The sequence below is a fragment of the Alligator mississippiensis genome, chromosome 12 (assembly GCF_030867095.1).
Source record: "Alligator mississippiensis isolate rAllMis1 chromosome 12, rAllMis1, whole genome shotgun sequence".
In the NCBI taxonomy this organism is placed as follows: domain Eukaryota; kingdom Metazoa; phylum Chordata; order Crocodylia; family Alligatoridae; genus Alligator; species Alligator mississippiensis.
Genome location: NC_081835.1, coordinates 53,113,770 through 53,129,150, shown reverse-complemented (window position 1 = coordinate 53,129,150; position 15,381 = coordinate 53,113,770). Strand labels below are relative to the sequence as shown.

The 15,381-nt window shown below is 45.7% G+C and overlaps 1 protein-coding gene across 2 annotated transcripts in view; it reads left to right on the top strand.

Moving 5' to 3' along the window:
- Positions 1-5,501: 5,501 nt before the first annotated feature.
- The window catches only part of WHRN (whirlin), a 104,435-nt gene continuing 94,555 nt past the window's right edge, over positions 5,502-15,381 (top strand). Inside the window, exon 1 of one of the 2 annotated variants that reach the window (XM_059715556.1) lies at positions 5,502-6,478. In XM_059715556.1, coding sequence (XP_059571539.1) covers positions 5,633-6,478 — 846 coding nt within the window. In that variant the 5' untranslated portion in view covers positions 5,502-5,632. The remainder of the gene's footprint in view (positions 6,479-15,381) is intronic. The other variant, XM_059715557.1, reaches the window with a different exon arrangement.

Below are 15,381 nucleotides of genomic sequence, written 5' to 3'. Positions count from 1 at the left end.
CAAGACTTTATGATAAGAAATTGTTATTTTGAATTCCCATTTCAAATGCCTCCTCTCTCCACTGGCCTACAACTTCCTATAGCAGAGACACTTTCCATAGATGCAATAAAGCAACAGGTCAAATAGCCCTGAAGCAGAGCTTTGACAGGCCCAAATAAAGATGCAGGAGGTCAGTTGTCTCTGATCCCCTAGTGGAAGGATTGCAATCTGATTGGGGACATGTTGGATTGATTTTTTTGTCTTTCACCTTGACAAACTGGGCTCATTTTCTGTACCCAGAAATTAGTTTATTAGTCTCATCCTAGTCCAGGTCCACATCACAAAAGCCCCAGGTTGTTTGTCATGACTAGCAGTTGCTACTCAACTCTGTATAGTAGCAAGGGACTCGGCTAAAGACATGCACACTGACAGAGCTGTGTAGGATGTGTTGAGCAAGCACAGGAATGGGGTATTTATTGGCTATCATCCTTAGTTAACAGAGCTTTAAAAAAGGTGAGATAAGTATCATAAGCCACGGTTCATATGACTCATGAAACACAGCGAAGTGCCTAGCTCCCAGAGCTACAAATAGCACCCTACACATGTGACTCTCAGTGTGATGGCTTAGCCATTGCACCACAATGCTGCACCACACTGCTATCTAGAAGCCTGTTAGTTTATAAAAGCTATTGGTCTGCACTCATCTTTTATGCTTTCTGCTTTAAAGAATGCTCTGGAGGGTATTGCATTCTTTACATGTTTCCCCACACTTCTAAATATACATGGGCTAGATCTTTAGGGCATAGCTCTGCAGAAATCAGTGGAGTTATAGCAAGGTATACCATTTAAAGAGCTGTTCTCGCTAACCATAATGGATTACTTGGGCCTGTTGGTTCCAGTTCATGTCAGCTGGAGATCTGGCCCAGTAATCAATTATCGTGTATCCCCATTTTTCTACCTCTACTTCTCTTCCATGCCATCCTCTGCCCAATAGAGGAGACTAAACAGTACATTTCCATGCTGTTCCTTGCCCAAAACCAGTGTAGTATGGCCTGATCCAGCAAGGTGGTTTGATGTTTACAAATACCAGCAACTGCTACTGATTTCCATAGCATTCTTCCTAAATACAACTATTGTGAGTGGTACCCAGTGAGGTCAGATTCATCTCCATGACTCTTGTCCTCAGTCTAGGCATCAAATTAAGGCCAGGTACAAATAGGCACAACTATTATTGGGTCCACCTGTTATTTGATGTGATGCCCACATCTGATGCAAGTAAATGGGTATGGATATATTACTAGGATGTATGGAATACTGTGCATCTTCCTGGGTAGGCAGACAACCAGACAAGTAGCACTTAAGAGCAGTATGGAAATTACTGTCATTAGAGCTCTTTAAACCAATGTGAAAGCAGACTTGTTCCAAAAGATATTCCTTTCCAGTACAGTTGTGTCTACACTAAGCTGCACTTGGTTGAATTTGTCCCAGTGCCTAATGGATATTGTGTAGCTATTTTCAGTACAGTGGTCAAAGTATCACAGCTCAGATTATACCCTGTTTTGCCACCTTTTGTATAATAGAAAGATGGTTCAGAGGTTAGGGTACTAATCTAAGACTTGGGGAAATTCAGTTCACTTCTCTGCTCTTACAAATTCTGTTATACGATCTTGGACCAGTCACTAAGTCTTGCTGTGACTGACTTCTCCATCTCTAAAGCAGTACTCCCCTACCTCACAGGATCAATATGTTGAAGACATGAAGGTGCTCAGGTGACGTGTTGATAGGGGATGCACAAGTACTCTAAACAGAAAGATCCTTGAGTGGGGTTACTCGGCATTATGTTTGGGAACAGCTTGATCAAAGAGAGATTCTAGCTAACAGTTCAGTCTGCTCTTTCACCTTTATCTTGTTTTGACTGGGGGGGGGGAGGAGGAAGGTGTGAGAGAGAGAATCTGTTTGTACTTACTAAGATGCCGTATATCCTCTTTTTTCTTCCTAAACTGCATTGACTGTTCCATCTGCTTATTTATCACCCAGAGTTAGAACCTGGATTCCAGTTAGCAACCTGCGTGTTGTGTTGTGGTGGTGTTGTGTTGTTTTGTTTTAAACAAGGCACTGAAAGATCCAACAAAGCTCTGATACATGCAAACTACTTGTAATGCAGCTGTTAAGGCTCTTTCATCATATCCATGAATAAAATGAATTATATTGCTATCAAAATACATTTGATAAATTAAGCTTAATCCTCCTCTATTGCTTTTGGATAGAAAGCCCTTCAAGTGAGAGACAGGCTCCAAATGACTTTTTATATTAAATGGTTTGAACCTTTGTGCTTCAAAGGCCAATAAAAAAGAAATATTAAATACGAATGCATATAATAATAAAATAAAAAGATCTAGCGATATATAATCAAGTTGTCTCAATGAATTTATCAGCCACTTTTGCTGCTAAAACTTTTGTTCTAATCCAAGGGAAAGGCCCCAGTGAAATGAATTTGGTGTATTCTTGCTTTATAAAAAAGAGTGCTCATGTCCTGCAATTCTTCCACCTCAAACAATGGACTAGCTTGGTTTGGGATGGGAGTCCTCCACAGGGCATGTAAGTAAAGGGATCCAGCCCACTGACATGATGATAGTCAGGCCTATATTGCAGGAGGTGCCATCTTTCAGATTCCTTGTTCTATTACAGTAGAGTGAGAGAGAAGCACCAGCTAAAATCAAGGCCCTGTTATGCTACATATTGGCCATGGTGAGAGAGTCCCTGTCTCAAAGAAAATATAATCTAAATAAATAAGACAGACAAGGGATGGAAGGTAACAGATTAAGTGACTTGTCCCAGGTCACACAACAGGTTGGTGGCAGTCCCCTAAAGATCCCAGCTCTCCTGAATCCTTGTCTACCATCTTATCTACTAGAGCATGCTGTTCTTCATAAATGACTGCAGAGAGCCAGGATCACAGTCTGAAGATACCAGATCATTTCTCACAGGAAGTGAAGATGGTATCTCTACTGCCTTAGTCATGCCCCTGCATTACTGTTCTTCCTTCCCAAATATCTTCTCATACCATAATTGAATGGACAGTTCTGATTAATTTTCTGTCTCACAACTGTGTCATGTGACATTAGGATCCTTTGGGATTCCATCCTAGAAGTGGCGGCGTTTTATTGGAGAGTGAAAGAATCCCTACTTAGCCTGACTGCTCAGTAGGGATTCTCTGAGGCTTTTTTAGCCAGTGTTTTACAAAGTGCTAAGAGTTTCCTGAATAAATGAAGCTATACTAGGGCTTGTTGCAAAACCCACTGGAATTAAAGGAAAAACTTACAGTTCAGTGGATCTTGTATTAAGGAAGTGCATCCACCCCCTAACTTTAAGCATGTACTTAAGCCCCTCCCTATTGGGCAAAGCACCTGCTTAAGTCCCATTGTCTTTAAAGTTAAGCATGTGCTAGGCTGCTTTGTTGATTCACAGCATTCATGCAGTTGGTTTATTATTATTAACCATGATGATTATGATAACAGTAGTAATAATAATAGCTATCGTTACTAAACCTGGTTTGTTACATCAGGCAATGGGAAATGGTTAAAAGGGTCAGATAACCAGTTTTCTCTGAAGAGACAGTGTATATTAAAGGTATTCTCCTCTTGAAGCCAGAGGCTGGGTCAGTGCAGCTTATCCATACACAGTGGCTTTCTTTTTTAGGCATGCAGTTTCTAAATGCTGAATTCATCAGGAGCAAGGAATACAATTCTGGGTCTTGGCTTCACAATGCAGTACCATAAAGAGTGCAAGTTGCAAGCAGGTATGAAAGTACTTATGCAAGATGAAGAGGGGGGGCAGGAGAAATGCTAGTGAAATAAAATCCTGTTTCCTCTGCAGCCTGTTTCCACTGTGCAGTCAGGACTTCTGCTCCTAGAGAAAAGCTAGAAGGTTGTACTTGCTAAAGGGGTGAGGGGGGGAAAACCCTGTTTCACCATATTCACACCCTGATCTTCCTTAGTAATAACTGCAAATGTTTTGATTCCCTCTTTATGGTGCTCTCTACTTCCAACTAAAATCAAAGGGTGGCAAAGGCAGGCCCTGATACTTCAATCACCTACTTGCAGGTAAGCCCATAGCCTGACTGACTTGTACCGAGTCTGCATGGTGAGAAAATGCACTAACCTCATACTGCAGGATCAAGACCTTTGTTTGTCAGACTGTTTAGGCAGGGATGGTCTCTCACTACGAGTCTAGGGATGTCCTTTATGTTGTTTATCATAATCTTGGTTGCATCCTCTAAACCCCATAGTCCAATTGCTATTACTGTTAATTATATGGCCAGTCTCTATATTACAATCATGCCCATTCTGGACAGAAGTAAGTGAAATGAGATGTACCAGGCACTGCTGATAAGCCCTGCTCTGGTACCCTTTGCAGCCTTGAGTGAATCTCTCTACCCTGTGCCTGCGTTATTAAATGGAGGTGATAGTTATCCATCTCTCCAGCTGGCTAGGCTCTTATTGCAGCCTGCTGAGCTCAGGGCCAGCGATTGCACAGGTCTGTCAAGCATTCTGAACACGGGACAGACCCTGTAAATACCCAGTGTTATTTTTAGTGTCCCTGGAGAAGCAAGCAAAGGAGCTTTGACTCCAAACTGGGTGGTAAGGAGAGGAATCATAGCTTCTTCACAGAGAATTAATTCCCTTGGGGGACTCTTCCCGGCCTTTCTTCTGGGGGAAAAAAATGCCAGAACCTTTGTGGGGAAAAAAGATCCTAAACAAGCAGCAAGAAGAGCCAGGGCCTTGTTGCACCTTGCACTGGGAGCCGCTCAACTGCTGATGGGTGGCGGTGCTAGGTGGAGTTTGGAGCAGTTGTGTGTTCAGGCTGGCAAGTAAGACTGAGAAGTAAGAATCCCCCTCACCTCCCATACGGGCTCCCCCCCCCACCTTGCTTGTGCCTGCCTGTGCTGTCTCCCAGAGGAGCAGGCAGGGAGGAGTCAGCCTGCCTGCCCCACCCCTGCTCTCTCCCAGCTGAGCCAGCCCCGAGAGCGGCAGGCGTCCCTGCAAAAGCCAGCGAAGCAGCTTTGAGTCCAAACGGGATCATAGGGAGAGGGACTAGCGGGTTTATAGAAAATGTGGGTGGGAAGGGACCTCAGGAGGTTGCATCTAGTCCATCCCCTGCTCCAAGCAGCACCGGCCCCAACTAGATCATCTTAAAAACCTCCAGGGAGGTTAACCCTGCGCTTCCTGCACCCCGGGACAGACACAGGCACGGGGGTGCTGCCCGGGGGCAAGGGGCAGCCGGCGTGTTGTCGCCCTCGAGGCGGGAGCTGGCAGACGGGCCCCAGGTGCTGCGGGGCGAGGAGCCCCGGGGCCGCGGGGGCGGGGCGGGTGCCGGGCACCTGCCCCGGCCGAGCCGGGCCGGGCTGTATCGCTCCGTCTCCAGGCAACCGGGCAGAGCGTCATTTCCTGACGAGCCGGGGCGGGGCGGGCGAGCAGCCAAGGGGAAGCGCCGGCCGGAGCCGCTCAACAGTTGAGCAAAGTGCCCGTCCCGGCTGCAGCGGCCGGGCCGGCCCGGGGCGCGCCGTCTCTCATGGCTCGCGGTGCCAGGGAGGGGAGCCCCAGCGCGGGGCCGGAGCCGCGGAGCCGGGAGGCGTGAGGGCGACCCCCGGGCCATGTCCGTCGCCTCCTCGTCCTCGTCCCCCTCCGGCTCGCTGGGCGCGGGGGGGGCCCCGGCCGGCCCCCGCCTGCTGTCGGCCAACGTGCGCAAGCTGCACCAGGCGCTCAACGTGCTGCTGAGCGAGGCGGAGCGGGAGCAGTTCATCCACTGCCTCAACGTGTACCACTCCCGCCGCAACGTCTTCGACCTGGTGCGCACCCTCCGCGTGCTGCTGGACAGCCCGGCCAAGCGGCAGCTGCTGCCCATGCTGCGCCTGGTCATCCCGCGCTCCGACCAGCTGCTCTTCGACCAGTACACGGCCGAGGGGCTCTACCTCAAGGCCGACTTCGCGGCCGGCTGCAGCAACGGCGGGTCCGACGGCCCCAGCCCGCCCCTGCTGCTCGGAGCGGCGGCCCCGACGGCCGGCTTCTGGCCCCCGGCGCCGGCCCGGAGGGATTTCAGCACCGCGCCGGACGGGACAGCTCCCCTGGCGGCGCCCGGCTCGGCGCCCCGCCGCTCCCCGCTGGACTTCAGCACCGCGCCGGACGGGACAGCTCCCCTGGCGGCTCGCTGGGCGCCGCTGGACTTCAGCACCGCGCCGGACGGGACAGCTCCCGCCGCGGCCGCGGCCGGCCCGGAGGAGCTGCGCGGCGAGGTCCGGCAGGTGACCCTCCGGAGGAGCAAGACCAACGAGGGCTTGGGCTTCAGCATCCGCGGCGGGTCGGAGCACGGCGTGGGCATCTACGTGTCCCTGGTGGAGCCGGGGTCCCTAGCCGAGAAGGAAGGGCTGAGGGTGGGCGACCAGATCCTGACCGTCAACGACAAGCCGCTGGACAAGGTGACCCACGCCGAAGCGGTCAAGGTAGGTGTGCGCTTCTCCAGCTCCCCTTCTTTGCCTCCCAGCCAGCTAGCACCCTCCCACTGTCTTCTCCCATGTAACCGTCCAGGGAAGCGAGTGGGGTTGAGTGTGGGGAAAGAGCCGTAGACCAGTGAAGCCCCCTGGCCATTTTTTTTCTCTGGGGTACAGGCATGTAACTAGGTGACCCTGCTGTGGTGCTGACCCTGATTTGCACCAAGAGATCAAAATCAGACTTATCTGAAGTTGGGACAGTGTAAAAAACAAAACAAAACAACAGCATTGGCTGTGTACGAAGGCAAGCCAGCCACTTGAACACCAAGATTATAATAAAGGATCATGACAGAAAATGTGTGATATACATACTATTCATAAAGCACGCACAGCAGCTTCACATACTTTGTGGTGATGGGCAGTATAATTATTCTGCTCTCTGAAAAGTCTGGCGAGGTTGATGTAGATCTCCCCACAGTAAACTCTGATCACTGCAATGCCCCTGGTAAAGCATTCTTCACAACCTTCCTGGGAGGTAGAGCAGTACCATCTTCCTACATTGCATATGGGGAACTGAGGTACAGATAAGCTAGGTGACTGGTCTAAGTTCACAAAGAAAATCCATGCCTGAGTCAGAAACTAAACCCAGGTCTGCCAATTCCCTTAACCTAATTTGATGGGTATCTCTATCCATACATAAGGAAACTGAGGCAGGGGGATTCATTCCCCGAGACCAAACAATTGTGGAGGCACGAAGAGATCCAAAGTCTCATTTCCTACTACTGGATCAAAGTGAAAAAGAGAACAGCTACACAACTACACTGCAAGCACTTCAGGGACAGTCTCTTATAGGAACACAGCACAGTAGCTCCCTTCAATCCACCTCTAAGAGTTACTCGAATACAAATAGTAAATTACAATAGCAACGGTACTTTTTAATTAAAGATCTATCAGCCAGGGGTTGAAGTAGCTCAGGTTTTGGAGATTTTTAGAAGGATTTTCTCACCTGCAGTTCACTATTCTGAACTGAACTGAAGCTAGTGTAACAATAAATTGTTGCCATCTGACATCAAGGTGGCCTTGTGGATTGATTTGGTATCTCATTCCAAAGATACCCTGCAGCAACATAGTTGGCAATCAGTCAAGAGGCCAAGGGGTGGGAGTGAGCCATGGAGTGGGACGCTTAGGATTAACAAATATTGGATGTCTGGGGAAGGGGGCATCAAGGAACAGAGAGTTGACTTGCAGTTGTCAATAGTTTCATTCTGAAAAAAAAATTGAGACACTTTGATTCCCAGTTCACTCAGTTTGGCACGATTCACTAATACTGTATTTAGGGTCTTGCTTACTCCTGCCAGTAATGCAAGTGATGCCAAAGGGGATGTCCAGATGAGGAAGAATCACTTGCATAAGAGTTTACAGGATCAAGCCCTTCATTTTCCAATAATCAGTCCTGCCCCTTCCTCTCACTTTTAAATTTCAGGCAAAAGAATTCATTCTAGGCTGAAAACTAGGCATAAATAATCTCAGGACCACTGGTTTTATTGTTTGTTTGCTTCCTCCTCCCCTTTCCCTCATTTAAAAATGTTGGCTTTGTTTTCTTCTTTAATTATAGGACAATAAAACTGGATGTTTATGGTTTAATGTGATATTTTGTGCTGTGAACATTGAAATAAAATGTGTTAAAAGATGTGGTGGTTAGAGATGGGAACTGAATGTCAGAAAGCCTCAAGTCTAGTCAAAGCTCTGCCACTGATCTAACCTGGTGTCCTTCACTAATTCACATAACATCTGTGTCTCAGGGCACCCACTGATAAAGTGAAGGAAATAATTTCCACCTTCCTCACAAGGTTGTTTTGAGGCACTCTGTTAGTTAATCTTTGCATAAAGCACTTGAAACTCCCTGTGCAAAAATTACTATGATATAGAGCTTTTTGCCAATGGGTTATTCCGTAACGTGATCTGACTCTGGTGTTTCAAAATGATGTGGAAACAAAAGAATAGCTCACAAGTTGTTTAGCCATGAGCTGGAATTTTGTTGAAGAAACAGGTTTATCACATGCTCAGCTGTTGTGGCATCTCCCAGGGCTCTTGTGATGTGTGGGATCAAGATGGATTTTTATAAGATGCTTTCAGGTCCTGAGGGAGCTTCCAGACCTTCATTAAAAGGGAGCCAGAGAATGATTTACACAGCTGATGATGATTTCTCTGGAGATTTTAAAATTGAATCAAAACCATGCATTTGGTGGTGGAAGTGTTTCTCCTGTGGGATGGGAGGGGAGGAGGAGAAACCAAGGCAATGCAAGGCTTTCAAGGTTTCATTCAAATAATCACAGGGGACTGTTCAAAATGCACCACTGATGTCTATGGTGTACACACATGATTAGGAATGTACTTCACACCTCCCCCCACCCTTTTGATTGTGGCATTGCAGGGTGTCGGTGTCTGTACCATTTGAGCTGCAATGGCACGGTGAGCTAAGGATGTTCTTCTTCCCCAAACTCCCACTGGAATCAAAGAGATCAAATGCAGTTCTGGTGTAATCATATGCAACTCCACTGAAGTCAGCTATCTGCATTCTGTTGCTCTGTTGTTCCACAGCAAACCTGGAAATCTTCTTTCCTGTCAGTTAATTGATGCTGGATATACACCAGCATAGATGAGGGCAGAATCTGGTCTAATGGGCTTGCACCAGGGCTAATTTTGGCCCTTGCAGTTTTGGATGCACAAGGAATCTGAGATCATGGACAAAGAAGTGTGTGTGCTTTTTCTTCCTAAGAGTTAGGGCCACGCTGGTACAAAATGTGAACTGACTTTAGTACTAGTTGAGAGCTTTTGGTACAAAAGCATAAATAGTTCTATAACAAGAATCCCTGTGCTATGTTCTGTCCATACATTTGTTTTAAACCACTGAGTATTGTAAACTCTCCCTCTAAATCTGTCTGATCAAAGTGCACTTACCATTTCTATACAAGAGGGTTTAGTCTGGCGCTCCATCCATCTAAAAAGGAGTTCATTTTCCCTACTGCACTCGGGACTTGATTGTTCTGCAGCTAAAATTGACTACCTCTGCCCACATACTTCAGTGCATGCAAAACATGCCACTCTAAGTAGAAGTAATCAAACTCATTCTTCAGGGCATAAAATGATCTCAGGGGCCAGGAGGAAATGTTCTCTCTAATCATTCTGAAATTGGCTACCTGGCTTGCTCCATTATGGATTTCATCCCTTCCTCTGGATCATCAAAGGTGGCCTACAGTCAGAATCTCCGCTTGTGAGGATTCTGATCTGATCCCCTGTGGCAACGTCTGGGTGCCTGGATACTCATCATGCTGATGGACTCTGTACAAAACCAGTGCAGTTATTCAGACAGAGAAGTAGATAAATACATAGATGTCCCTATTCATGGAGTCTCTTAAATTCGCAGGCTGAATAACGCATTCTTTTCAGCAAACCAAGATAGTTCAGTCACTTTCTTCTTTTTCTAGCATTTGATCATGTATCTGACCTTGCAGAAACAACCTGGCCTTTCTTGGAATTTTTCTCACAGAAAGCAAGAAGGGACTGAAATGAAAGGAAGTTTATCTGTCTTTTACTTGCTGTCCCCTACATTCAAATAATCTAATAATATTTTTTTAGAAGTGTTAAAAAGACATGATATCCTGAGAGTGGAATCTTGGCACTGAGATAAGACTGCCACTAAGCCAGGTAAAAGAGACATGAATTGATGAGTTACACACCATTCCTCCCAAAAAATTTACTGCTGCATTATGCCCTGTATGTTGGAGTTGAAGATAACTTTGAGTAAATTAGATTAAAAGTGGAATTGTGACATAAGCGACAAGATTACCTAAGCACTTCAAATCAAATTACTTAATGACTGAGTGCTTAACCCCTGTGTGAGCGCTGGAGTTTTGAGCTCTACAGTCGGTGTGTGTGTTTCATTCAAATCAAAATTAAGTGACTTCATTACAGTTATAGCTCCATCATTTTAGTGTTCCAGAGCATGCATTACCAGAAGATTGTTGTAATTTATATTATGCTCTATGTGAAGACATTTGCCTTATCTATAGGTTTCCTAGAGCTTATCCTGTTGTCTAATCTTGCTGCTCTATATCCTTGATAATATAGTGACAGACAAATAAGCATATTTATCAAGAAGCCATTATATTATCCAGTGCATGGTTAATGTGAGCCTGGGTTTTAGATAGCAGAGAAATTGTACAAGGAGAATTTTTTTCTCTTTGGTTACTGCCAGGTTTTTTATTTTGCAGTTAATTCTTCATCCACTCCCCCACTGGTTTGTGGTAGGCTGTTGTTTCATTCCATTGTTTCCCCTGAAATTAATAATTGGGCCACATCATCATTTGGTGTTGTTCAGCATAACTTCAATGGGGCTACTCTGGTTTACATCAAAGGAGGAGCTCTCTGATTTGAATCATCTTCAGTGTTACATTCATGGAAAGCCAGAAGTACTTTACAGTCAACGGAGTTATACTGATTTACCCAAGCAGAGGATCTGGCTTTATGTATCTGATTCTGCTAGCATTCACAGTGGGGCAGATTCAGAGTAAATTCACCCACATCATTGGGATACATCAATTCATCCCAGCTCAGGATCTGGTCTCGAATCAGATTAATATTACAAGGGATCTGGCAAAGTGAGTCAGACTCTGATCTAAGTCACATGGGTATAAACCCAGAGTAATTCCATGGGCCCACAACAGATTTACACTGATGTAACTAGGCTCAGCATCTGTAGCTGGGATGAGGAGCCAGGAGAGATGCTGTGATGTGGCAGATCTGTTACTGATTCCAAATCAATATGGAATTGCAATGAAACAGTCTGAAAGCCTACAAGCTATCTATCCCTTGAGCAGGTGTCTTCCATTTCTGCAGCTCTGTCTGAGAGGACTTGCATGTGTTGGAACAGGCTCAGGTTGCTGAAAGCTGGATTTTGTCCATTCAGACTTGTTTGTCTCAGATTAGTACTCAAGGTTTTAATTCATACAGAAATGTTCTTTCCCTCTTGCACTGTACCTGTGCCAAGCAGACTTTTTTTTTTATATCAAATATCCTTTTAATTATTTTAATGTTCTATTCACTTGGACATTCGTGACAGCGAACAAGGTGATCTTTTAAAGGCTATAATATTTTGTACAAGTTACAAAGAGCTCCAACTGCTGATTCTCTAGTGGGGGCCTTGCAGCATTGCTAAGAGACTGCTGAGATGTGACAAAAGAGACATGCTGATCCAAACCTTGAAAATATATTTAGAACAAAACTAACTTCCAGGCAACTGAAAAGAAAATGAGCCTCACTTTGTTGTTTCTTGTCATCACTCAATTAATTGATTGGCATTATGCGATGCTGCTTATTTGCTAGTCAATAATTGCTGTTGTGCTACACAATCCCTTATGTCGAAGGAGTCTGTAAGCATAGGTGTATTCTTACAAATCCCCCAATGCTTGTATTTTCTGGATTGCTGGATAAGGGAATGGTTGGATGGATCATCCCCTAATTTCCAGGAAGATATCAGACCTGTCCTCTGTTAGTTCTTTTCCATCTTTGTTTATATTTTAGAAGCCAGTGTGCAATCCAGAGGCTATAAATCCTTCTTCCCTCTCAAGGAACCTCTGGTGTGGCTATAGCAGGGTCAGAGAGTATGTGATTACCATCTGCCCCAGTAATTAGCTGGAGGCAGTAACAAAGTCATTGGCAAATGGATCTTTCTTAAAAAAAAAAACAAAAACCCCACGTACCTTGTGCTACAAAAAAGGAATCAAAAGAAATGTTAAAATACAGTAATCTGAAACATGGCCTCGGGCTTCTATTCTGTGAACAATTTACATTTTAATTCCAGCAGCCACTTGAGTCCAAAGAGTAGCAGGGGAAGTAATCAAAGTCAACAGGCATCCCTTTCTAGTAAACAGGAGAGGAGAGGGGAGGGGAAGGAGTGGCTCTTTGAGTCAGAAACACTTGCATTTTAAAATTGTTTAAAAGTTCCTGAAAGAGAGAAACTGGTGGCAAGGACCAGCCAAATATCTGACCAGTGACCTGCAGCTTTGCTAATGCAGCTCTTGCCTGGCCTCTTTGTTATAGTCTACCTGGGCTGCCAGTGTGCATCATTCCTGATCTGAGAGTCAAGAGCCAAGCCACTCCTGAGCAGGGGCTGCAACAAGCAGGGCACTGTTTTCTGTGGTTGTCAACTATGCTGAAATGATCAACTGGCTTCCTTGTATAACCTGAGGGAGGGTTTGAACTTGCATCTGTGCAGGAAGGAAGGATTGGTTGTGTCGCTATTGTACTGGGCTGGGGCACAAGAGAGGTAGGCTCAATTCTTTGATCTGCCACTTGAGTCTGAAGGCAAAACACAGTGGGCCTTCCCATTCCACTTCCGCAGTGCTTCTGCTCCCAGGGGCCTGCCGAGAACCCTGCCTTGCCCTGCCCACCTGTTCCTGTTCCACGTTCACCCATCCTGGAAATGAGGCAGGAAGCCACATCGAGAGCACTTGCCACTGCAGCTCTCAAGACGTTGGGCTGTGGCCCACATGAGAGCAGTGGGAGCATCCTCAGGGTGGCTTCACCACCTCATTTCCAGGTTTAGCATGCACTGGCAGGAGTGGCTGGGTAGGGCGTTCTTCTTGGCAGTACTCAAGAGCACTCTGGAAGTGGTAAAGATATGTCCTTAGCGCTCAGTAATCCTCTTTATTATGCCAGTAAATCATGAGCAACTCTACTGAAATTAATGAGATTACAGTGGTATAAGAAAGATGAGAATAAGGTCCTTAGTTTCTTTTTGCTAAAGGGCCCCATCTCTTATATGGGGACAATATTACTTTGCTTCCCCCTCTCCAATCTACCTAGATGCCAGGCCCTTGAGAACAAGGGCTATCTGTTACTATTTGCACATTCAGTGCCTACAGCTTTGGGGCCCAATGTTACTCAGGCCTGTAGTTTCTATTGGAATACAAATAATAAAAAAATGCCAATTCATTGGACTCCCCATAGAGAAATGCTTCTGCATTAATAAAGGAATGAAGACATTGACCCCAAAGATCCAAATCTATTCTCTGTTCAAATACCTATTAGAAGAAAGCGTTGAGGTGGCACATCAAATAATTCATGGGTTAAGCTATTGCTTTCTCCACCCCACTCTTTCTGGTTAGGATGATGGATTTTTGATGCCTTCTTCAATGTCATGTCTCCTCAGAGAATTATTGGACTGTAAATGATCAGCAGTTGCACCTAAACTGACAGCATATTTACTAGAGTTATTTTGCTTTGTTTTGTAGATTGTGAATTATTTGGATCTTCCCTGTCACTGAAGGTAGAGCTTGCATTGCAAATAAAGGCAAAAGCTGGTAAAGCAGAGATTCCCACAAAACCTAAAGACCAGCCCTGATCTTGCCCCATACTCAGCATTTCTTGGGCTTCAAATGTAACATTCTGCTACAGGAAGGAATCCACCAATAGGAAGGTCTCTGTAGGCTGCTGGGAATTAGAGATGGGTGATTCGTTTCCTTCCTTATGTAAAGTAGCTTGGTTTTCCATCAGTTGATTGTTTGGGGGAGTTTTAACTGGTAACTGAATATCAAGGAAAAATATCAGTTTAGGATTTTTTGATGGTTTTCTTCGGAGGTTCTCCGTCAAATACCCACTATTTTTCTCTTTCCTTTTTGCATAGCAAGGCATGGGAGAAGAAAGGCAGAAGAGCATTATGAAGGAGGAAGGGCCATGAAACCTGAAAGTATTTGGAGGATTTGGTTTATGACCAAAAATCTGATTTATTTATTTATTTATTTTTAAACAAACAGAAAAGTTCAGACAATATAACAGTTCTTTGCAGGCATTCAGTGCTTTTTGACTTGCTGTCCTGGTGACAGGGACAGACTTCCAGCTGATCTAGGCCATAGCTTCATGTAGATTTGAGGGGGTGACAGAGCTCACATAAAGCAGGAGGTCAGGGCTAGTGGTTTCTACTGCAGCCTGGGGCCAACCTCTTGATAAACTGAGGCAAATGCCTGAGGAGCTTGGAGCTTCCCTCTGTAATCCTCAAATTCCTGGACTGGATGAAGCAGTGGGGAGAAGCCCAGCCCACACTGGGTCTCCAAAAGGCCATGAGTTATAGTTGCATAAATTCATATAAGCTCATTTACATTCATTTGTATGCTTGCTGGCTATTTGAGAACCAATATATGTGATCCTTTCCCCATTTTCTGGGCTGAAGCAAATGTTCCCTCCTGCAGAGACTCCGGAAGTAGTGCCCCTGTCTCTCTCCCTAAACACAGTGCGTATCTCCATTCCCCTGTCTCTGTTCCTGAGGAATGCCCCATCATTCCTCCTTTCTTTTAATTTCTAACCACACCTCCCCCTCTGAAATCAGAGGCATCTGTATGACTGTCTGCTCTTTTTGCCTGCTCCACTTGCTCAGAACCACTTTGTCCTTCTCCCAGTGCTCTGTCTGTCTCCCTTCCCAACGTGTCCTTTGCTCACTTACCCACCCCTCACGAAGGCCAGCCTGAGGAAGAAGAAGTCAGCAGGCTAGCTCATCCCCCTCTAATTTGCAGCTTGGAGGGGACAGTGATAAAACTCTGCCTAAGGAAACCTGGAGGTTGCAGAAGGCATCAATTAGATCAAGTGAGAAAAACTAGTGAGGCAGAAAACCTGTGGAAAGAGGCAGAAGAAACATGGCTCTGTAAGCAGGGTCATGGTAGCAAAGGTGTGGAGTCACTGAGGTCCACCTGCAAGGGGCTGCGTGACTGCATCAGACCTAGTATTCATGCTGCAAACCACACCTGAGAACTGCTGTAGTGAAGTAGTTCCTCTTGTTGTCCAGGCCCCACTGAAGGGCATAGACTTGATTCAGGTCACAACTTACAAATAAACCAAAATAGCCTGAAAACAGTGGGCTA